Source organism: Cibotium barometz, chromosome 5 (genome assembly GCF_041138505.1).
Source record: "Cibotium barometz isolate CiBa-2024 chromosome 5, ASM4113850v1, whole genome shotgun sequence".
Taxonomy (NCBI): Eukaryota; Viridiplantae; Streptophyta; class Polypodiopsida; order Cyatheales; family Cibotiaceae; genus Cibotium; species Cibotium barometz.
Genome location: NC_141050.1, coordinates 10875794 through 10885421, shown reverse-complemented (window position 1 = coordinate 10885421; position 9628 = coordinate 10875794). Strand labels below are relative to the sequence as shown.

General features: G+C 42.8%; 1 protein-coding gene across 1 annotated transcript; it reads left to right on the top strand.

Moving 5' to 3' along the window:
• The first annotated feature begins 3199 nt into the window (after positions 1-3199).
• LOC147638051 (acetylajmalan esterase 2-like) lies at positions 3200-4408 on the top strand. Its single transcript, XM_086798738.1, has one exon. It carries the CDS (start codon positions 3200-3202, stop codon positions 4406-4408), a length of 1209 nt encoding a protein of 402 aa, XP_086654864.1.
• Positions 4409-9628: the final 5220 nt, after the last annotated feature.

The window sequence follows — 9628 nt, the reverse complement described above, 5'->3', positions numbered from 1 at the left end:
AATTATTGTTTTGTCTAATGTAGCATGATGAGAAGCTGGCTGAACCATGCTGTACAGCATACAGTTCATATTATTGATCCTGCAATTTCCTTCAAGTTAAGAGATCCAAAGGAAACTCCCATGGATATTTCCAATTGGTTCAGACACTGTGATTTTGATCATGTTGATATTTTGCTACTTCCATACCATAATAAGTATGTGGGTGGCTGCTTCTTTTGGGATTTTTCTTCAAGATTGAGTACTCTTGTAGCCTTTGATTTCTTAATGCTTTTTTCCTTATGCAGTGCCCACTGGAGCTTTGCTTCTATTGACATCCAGCAGAAGCAATGCTTTTTATTCAACTCTCTTAGAAACACACACAGAGAGGTGAAATTGTAAGTGGTTTGTGTGCTATTTTTAACTTTAAACTTCATTATTTGGATTTAATGCACACTAACTGAATTATATGTATTGCAGTTGTATTAGAAGACTTCTAGATGCATTGGATCATTGTCCTCCTAATGTCAATCTTTTGGATTCAATAGAGCCAATAGATTTAGAGGTAGAAAGTTGTTCCCTCTACTGATGTCTATTTCATGCTATGCCTTTGAACTTATTGAATAATTTTATTTTGTTCAGATATTAACAGTTTCTAACATATCTTTCCAACTATCCAGACACCACAACAAGATGATTCAAGTAGCTGTGGGCTGGAGAGTGCTGATTAGTGCCAAATATATACTTTCAAGCTATTTTGAGATAGGACAGCCAGAGCTTGTAAGAAAAAATAATTTTCATTTAGCTTCAAAAAATTTGATATTGGTACAAAGTGTTCTAAATCATCATATCTCATTGCAGATGAGAGAAGATAGCTTCAGCTCGAACTATGTGTATAGTTTCAGAGCTGATATAATTTGAAAGTTTTTGAAGTATGCCTCCCCCAAACCTATTGTACCAGCTACTGTCGAGTTGGGTGAGAGCTCTAAAGTCCAAGAAGGTGTCATACACCTTGATGACACAAATGATGCAGATGTGGTGCCACAGGAACAAGGACCTAGTGCTGATGAGGAGAAGTCACAAGAACAAGGACCTGCTGGCTGCTGATGTTATTGAGGAGATGATGGAGCAGCAGCAAACAGATGCTCCAGGGGCAGTAGAGGAGACAATGGAGCAGCACCAAGAGACTGTACACGACAGGATGGAGCAGCAGAAAATAGATTCTCCAAATAAAGATGATACGGTGAGCTTGGACCATGTAGAGCAGCCTCTAGATCAGCCTGTAGATAAATAGAATTTGAATTTAATCTCTTCGTAATTGAAACAATCTTGATAATCCAAAATTAATTTCAGGGATTTAATCTATCCTCGGCCTTTACTTGTTTAGAAGATCAGTTTCCTTTCTCACTAGAATTTCTCCTTCTTTGTCTAGAATTCTCCTTGTTTTGTTCTTCTCTCGCTAGGAATTGCTTCCTAGATTGATTCCTTTGATTTGGGTAATCCTATCTTTCTCTAAACTTGATATCTCTATTTATTTATTTCTACTTGCATTTAGAATCTCTTTCTCTTTAAATTGGTGCAATTTATCTATTCTCTGTCCAAAAATACATAATAGGCTACCCTAAAATTCAACCAAGCTTAGGGCTTTAATGATTAAGCTTAAGAAATTCCATTTATAATTCTAGTTACTGTTTATGTACGCAAACTACTCATTTTGTAACACTCTCTCTAGATTCTAGGTTCAATCCTTAATTATCTCGCTAGGTTTTTTTCCAAATCTAAATCTAAAACCTAATTACATGTATTTTCATTAGAATTGTGGAATACTATATTAAAGGAGACTAGTCCAAGTCCTAAGTATAACTGTTACACAAGGTACAACATTGAAATTTATGCAAATTTGGACTGTCTATCTCTTAAGAAGGGGGTGTGGAGAAAAAGAGACCCTCCCCCCTCCCCTATTTATTGAAAATTGTGATGTTGGGAAGTCTATAATAGGCTTAGGTCATATTGACAGGCCTCTAAAGCTTTACCTTAATTTTTGGCTTATTTTTTCAATTACTTCATGATCTCCACTCTTTTACCCATTATTTTAGCTATTCATATGTAGCCATCCCTTTTTCCAAATTTTATGGGTTGGATGTGTACGATAGTCAAAATTTCTTAAATATAATTTATAATGAAACAAGTTGTTTTTGAATTATCATTATTCATAACTTCCATTCAAAAATTATTGTGAGAATTTTCTTTTAAAAAAATATAATGTATAAGTTTATAGTTAAGAAACTTTATTGTACCTTTCTTTGAGATTTCAACGAATATTCATTTTAGATTGGCGACATGCTTTGAAGTTTTGCTATCTCAATTTAAGACTTAGTATTGATGTGCTAAACAAAAGAAACCATCTTTAAGCACAAAAGAAACCATCTTTAAGCTCATAAGGAAATGCTTGTTTTTTTTTACATGGACTAGGAAAATTATGGACTACAGTAAAAGGCAAACTTTTTTGGATTGGCAATCTAGGGAATATTCACAAGGCAAAAAATTTATTCATGGCAAAAAAATAGCTATGTGGAAATAGATTGGCACTTTAGGAAATAAAGGAAAATAAGTAAGGCTAAAATCTCTCTTTACAAGGAAAGCTTCATGCTACATGTTATCTCGAGAGGTTTCCCTCATCTATCCATCTGTGGGACCATAAAAAAGCTATGAAGAAAATGGTGGCAAAAAAAGAAAGATGGGCAGGAAGTGTGTGTGTGTGTGTGTGTCTGGAGAACTAAGGAAATGTGGATGAGTGAAAAAGACATAATTCCTAGATTGGTGTGAAAGAGAGAAAAAGAACGATGGTGAGAGAGAGAACCGGTTGAGAGAGATGAAAGCTGTATAACTAATTAATGAATTAGATTTTTCACTGATTATTATTATTGTGCCCGTATTTTGGAAGTCTAATGGAAGGTTTTCGTCGAAAATTAATCAAGCAAAAGTAGAAAGCGAAAGCAAAAAGCAAGCAGGAAAAGCGCCCGAAAGCAACGGTGCTACTTATAGGCGCTGGTAGACTCATTTCGCATCATCATCATCATCAGCAACAACAAGCAATAACCAGCAGCCGCACTAGAAAAGGCGACCTCTGCATCTTCTTCAAAAGGCTGCTAGTAGCTGTGCTCGACTCAATATCATCGACAACAAACAACTGCCTGCTCATCATCTCCTCTTCTTCTATAACATGCCACAGCCAAATGCACTCCTCTTCTGCCTCTTCTGCATCGTGATCGCAGCAGCTTCTTGTGCAGCATCGACTAGTGCGCCCTGGAGCTCGCCTGCTGCCCCTGGCCCAGCTGCTGCTGGCGGGCCATCATGCAGCTTCTCCTACATCTTCGGCTTTGGAGACTCCACCAGTGACACCGGCAACGCCGTGCGGAGCGGGAAGCCGGCCATCTACGGCCCTGCGGAGAGGCCTCCATACGGCGCCACCTTCTTTGGGGAGCCAAGTGGCCGCTTCAGCGACGGGCGCCTGATGGTAGACCTGCTCTGCCAGTCTATCCACCAGCCCCTTCTGCCGCCGCACCTCCAGCCTTCCGATGACGGTGTTAGGCTTCGCAGCGAGAATTTTGCCGTGGCCGGGGCTACGGCCCTGGACGCGGCCACGTTGCTGCGCCTGGCTAACGCCTCCTCCACCACCGAGTACTCGCTGGATGCCCAGGTCTCGTTATTCCTGGAGGATGTGGCCGGCGCCGACCTCAGCCAGGCCTTGGTTTACCTCGGAGAGATCGGCGGCAACGACTACAACTACGCCTTCGGCAGCCACTCCCCATACCCACCCCCCTCCCAAGTGCGCCAGCTCGTCCCATACGTGGTGAGGCAAGTCCAAGTCCAGCTCGAGCGCATCTTGAGGAGCGGTGTGAAGAAGGTTGTTGTACAGGGAGAATTCCCCATGGGATGCATCTCCGTCTACCTCCAGCAGATGGCCTCCCACTTCTCTCTCGATGACCACGGCTGCATCGCCGACGTCAACGACATCAGCAACACCCACAATCACATGCTTCGCGCCGCCCTCCACAAGCTTTCCGCCAAGTACCCTGATGTGCAGATCGTCTTCTTCGACACTACGGCAGCCTACTTCCAAGTGCTTGACCATGCCGCCGGCTACGGATTCACCGACACAATCAGCCCCTGCTATGTCCCCGGCCTCAACCGCCTCATCCACGGGGCCTCTAGCAGTACTAGTGCTCCGGCTCCCGCTCCCGCCGCCACATCCCCAACGGCCACCGCAGCAGCACTATCAGGGGCATGCTCCAACCCTGGCAACTACCTCAGTTGGGACGGCATCCACCTCACCGAGGCCATGCACCGCGCTCTTGTCAGCCTCTTCCTCTATGGCGGACACCGCTTTGCCTACCCCCACCACCTCAACTTCCTCACCTCCTGTACCTGACCTGATATTCATCAACACATTATCTCTTCTCACTACCTCTCATTTCAAGAGCATGACGTTTATTCAAATATGTAGTGGAACTAATGCTTATTTAGTGCCGTGCTGCACGAGGCTTTTGCCCTAACTTTGCAAAACTAATGCTTATTTAGTGCCGTCCGCATTCAATTCATGACGTTTATTCAACTATGTAGTGGAGCTAATGCTTATTTAGTGCCGTGCTGCATGAGGCTTTTGCCCAAACTTTGCAAAAACTAATGCTTATTTATTTCGTGTCGTGCCCTAACTTTGCAAAACTTACGATTTCGAATTTTGTTCATTTCCTTATCCTTTCTCCAAGGTTTCTGTATGTCATTCTAGCCTCGAGTTAATTTGTGAGGTTATTGTAAGAGTTTGGGACCCTCCTTCCGAACCTTTTGTGTTTTTGTCCGGTTTAGGTCACTTTAAAACATCTCCCCATCGTTCTTAGGCACAGTCTTCCTGCCATGATCCTCATGCCAATATCATCTTGTATTCCTGGAATCCATTTTCTATGGCTGCCACTTAGAAGTTTCAAAAGTTCATGGACATAAACATTGAAAAACTTGGTATTTCATACTTAATGGAAGTCTCTTTTCTGCCACCACAGCTACAACAACAACACACAAAAACTCGGTATTTGTTGCCAACATGGAGAGTTTCAAACTTTCCCTAAAGTTGGCCATCGAGATAGAGGGGCAGCCATCACCAAAGCCCCCTTTGATTTCCAAGGTGCCTTTTGGATGAGGTCAAAGAACCTCTAGAGTGACTAGTTTAGTTTATAAGGAGTCAAGTGTAGAAGGGAGAACGGAACTCATCTTGGTAGACGACTCTTCATGGAGAAACCATCAGACTGATTGTCCAGAGGTCAAGGGAAAACTCAGCCACATGAACTGAAAAAAGTCAAGCCCCTACCTTGGTCACATAAGACTGAATATAGTATGTCTTGTATATTTGCTTTTTCTACTTTAGTGATGGTCAATTTGTCAATTTTGGCAGCACACCACTGAGCACAATTGCTGCATTGCCTCTTGTGGTCATTTGATGGCCACCATCAATTTTCTTCCTCCGCCTCCACTAGCTCAACTTTCGAGGAAAACAATGGGTCAAATCTTTACTACACTTTCAAGCTACGAAACATGGCATTCTCTTTTTTTGTATAAAGGACATGCTGTTACAGGCAAATAGTCCTACACGTCAATTTAAAAAAATAATTCATGCAAGTGCTTTGTTGATTCAAACAAATATAAATTGGTTACAAAGTAGCCACTTTATACAGCCCCACTGGCCCAAAAGATCTCTTTAAAGACCCTCTTACAAATCTAAAAGCTACACCAAACCATAAATTCCTTCGTACACGCCATTAGTAGCATGTGTGAAGAAAAATAAAATTGATGTTAATGTGGCCATCTAGTCTAAACTCTATACTTACGAAATTATGAAAACCTAAAATTTATATTTTTAGGGACCTAAAGGCTATACACAATAGTGTCCTGCCTAGCATGATTAAAAACAACACTGCACTCTAATTGAATAGATAACAATACTAGAACATCCCTAGGTAATGACCTCACAAATTACTGCGAAGCGCGCCCCTCTCCCCACCACACAGCCCCCCCGGCCACCGCATCTGGGAAATGGGATTGATTAGAACCTTCATCATTGTTATTAGTATAGCGAGACACCGATTTTCTGTGAGCCCTGAACCCTCACCAAGAGCTAATCAGCAGCGTTGCCGCATGTAAGATGATCTGGAGGACGCGAAGCCACGGGACCGTCATGGTCGTGGGTCGACAGAGGGGGGATCTCAGCCATCAAAGCACCAGGCTTTTAAAAATGGAATCATTTGCAGCAGTTCATCACCTGCTGCCAACTTACCAGTGGGAATGCAAAATGCAGCAGCTACTGCTAACGCAGCGACGGCAAGAATTTGGAATGTAGAAGATGCTGCCACACGTAACTGCAATTGCATCGTACTCAATGACCATGATGGTGGGAATGGCCATGGGTCGGCCATTCCCAAGGGAATTCGGTTGCCAGCTGGTGTTGGCTTCCCAATTCCTCCCGGGAATGGCCGACCCATGGCCATTCCCTACACCATCTAGGGCACTCTGCAACCTCTAACACAGGTCATCCACCAACCTCATCCACACTCTTTGTGGGCACTAAAAGTGCATGCAGGGAAGCTCCTATGTGTTATTTGGCCTTTCTTCACACTTGGAGCCCAGGCCCTTCTCTGCGTAGGGGCGAGGGGGGTGACCTCACAAATTATCAGAGCTTACATTGAAAAGGTATTTCTGAATTGATTTTGTGGAGTGTAAAAAGTCCAACAATACCGCTGATTCTCTTGTTAGAATCTCTTGGTTGAGTGTGGTCTTCATGGCATACTATAACGGCTTTATCAGATAAAATCAATTCTTTGTGTTAAATCTCTGATTTTAAATAGCCCATTCATAAGGGGGGATACCAAATTAAGCTTATTCTGTAGACAATTGATGTCTTGCGATGAATTAGGCATTATGTATGACTTTAGACTTGCGGCACAAGGTTCTTGACAAAAGTCACACCCAGGACAAAGAGGGAATATGCCAACCTTTAAAGAGCCTTTAAATTGAGTAACATTTTTAAGAATGAGCTTAGATGTACAAAATTGTCATGTTTGATTCAAAAATGCTACCAGTATCAAACAAATCTGAGTATAAAAATAGGACTTGAAAGAAAGTTACATGTTTAAGTAAGCATACTAGAGCTAGAATTGTTATTGTCCAAATCATTTGAGAACTTTTTAAAGAATTTAAGAATCCCATTTTGAGGGAGTCATGATAACCTTATGTATGTGATATAGTAATAAGTGATCAACTTTAATAACAACTTTATTCAGTTATCTGCACAGGCATGTGAAGTTTCAAGGCTACAACCAACCAAAAACAAATTTAACAAAGTCAAGATACCAGAAACATCTTGCATGTATATTTACTGAAATTTAAGCTGATGGCCTCACAAATTGAGTGGAAAAGGAGAAATATAATTATGTAATAGGGAGAGGTGAGATGAGATAAATATTTTAACATCATAGCCAAGCTAGTGGACCAAATATGGTCCATATGGTGGAACCAAAAAGCACAGAATGAGACTCTCAATTAGAATCCCAACGCGTAAACTCTAATCTCTCTCTCTCTCTCTCTCTCTCTCTATATATATATATATATATATATATATATATATATATATATCCCTCTCTCTTTGAAGCGGAGGAGGACTAAGGCCTTACACATTTTGCGTCACATGTATGGTAGAGGGTAGCTCACCCAAAGCAAGCCTTGGAGCTATGCAAGAAACTGAAGGTGGAAGGTTCCCCATTTGTGGATGTATGGAGAGTAGGAAAGGATACCACCCGCCGACCACGTCCGCTTGTCCTCCATTTCCCGGACATAGGGAGTCGCCAAGAATTTTTAGATACCAAGGTGGCCTTTAAGGGGGGCAGAAAATCTACTTGGACGAGGATCTGATCCCGACACATATGGTACATAGGAAGGCCTCAATCAAGAAGGTAATAGGAGCCCGTAAGGAAGGGAAGTGGGCAGTATGCCAAGATGGGAGAGTCATCATTATGGAGAGGAACCCCACCCCTAAATAGGGGCACGGCTACACGCATGAAGATGACAGCCTGGAACTGTAATGGCACTCTTTGGTCAGATGTGGGAGGCTTCTAAAGAGACATTTTATAGGATGAGATATCGTCTTCTATATGGAAACTCAGGGGATTGCCTCGTGTTATCATATACAAGTGGGAGTTAGCTTATTGTGAACATACCCTCTGCAGCGCAAGGAGTACGAGGGTCAATAGGAGTAGCAGTCCTATTTAGGTCTCACCTTCAGGGTATGATTAGTAAAGTCAGGCGAGATGAGGATGCCAAATACATGTGGGTTAGGCTACAACTTACACCCACTAGTTTGCTACTTTGCACTAGATACTTCGCAATATGCTATACAAGATAGTCCGGATAGCCTAACCACTCAGGGAAAGGAAAGGAAGGAATCCCCTTATGCATCAATGTTTGATGAGATCTCAGCCATGTTGGGACTAAGTGAACTTCTCCTCATTGGGGACTTCAACACTAGGACCAAGAGTGAGCAGTCTCAGTTATATAGCTTTGAGGACCCTATCAGACTACAAGCACTTGACCAAGAGGGCACAGGATTGTAGTGGGCTTCTGAGGACCTTGGAGCTATCACTAGATATGTGAGGCACCTCCTGAAGTTGGGTTCTTGATATGGTCTTGTTATTTATAATGGGATGGCATAGTGGCCCCGATGTGGCAGACTCACAAGCTTTCCTCCAATATATAGTGGAGGATCAAGCATGGTGGATTATATTATGGGACCCGCTTAGGTTGCTTCACTCATCTTTGAGTTCACCATCCCCACATGCCCTCTTGGAGCTGACCACACCTACCTCTCCTATACACACCACCCAACCCACTGCCACCCCACCCACCTTCAACTATACAAAAATCCACTTCACACAAGAATGTGACCACATAAATGCCAACATTGATTGTGGTTTGGTAGATGTGGACCCTTCACTTCCCCTTACCACCCCACCTGAGACCTCCCAACTCACCCACACCATACATTCTCCAGCCATAGCCTGCTTTCCATACACTCCTTGCTCCAATGCTAAGCCTTAGACAAGTACCACGCCCCAGAATGGTTGGTATGACAAAGAGTGTTGCACCGCACATGCTCGACTCAAGAGAGAGGTAGCGACTGGTCAAATCCTCGAGCATCATGCTCAAAGGAATAACATTTCTCTTACTCACCACAAGAAACAAGAATATGTGATAAAGCAATACTGAGCGATATACCAACTCTTCTTTAGCAGTAACTTTGAGTAGGCTTGGCAAAGGTTGAAGGAACAACACCTACCCACACCCATCATAGATCCTCACATCTGGCACACTTCCGCACACTCACTTTACCATATTCCCAATAAGCCTCCACTACCACACCCACCCGAACCTCGCTCCCCTACATCCACTTTCTTCACATCAACCTTGGTGGAAAAGGCCATCCGGAAACTCCAAAACGGTTGCTCCCAAGATTATGCGGGGAGTAGATCAGAGCACCTATCTATGACTCGTGCTATGAGTGATGCAAAATTACGGCATGCATGATTTGGCCATTTGAATAATGGCAGTTTGT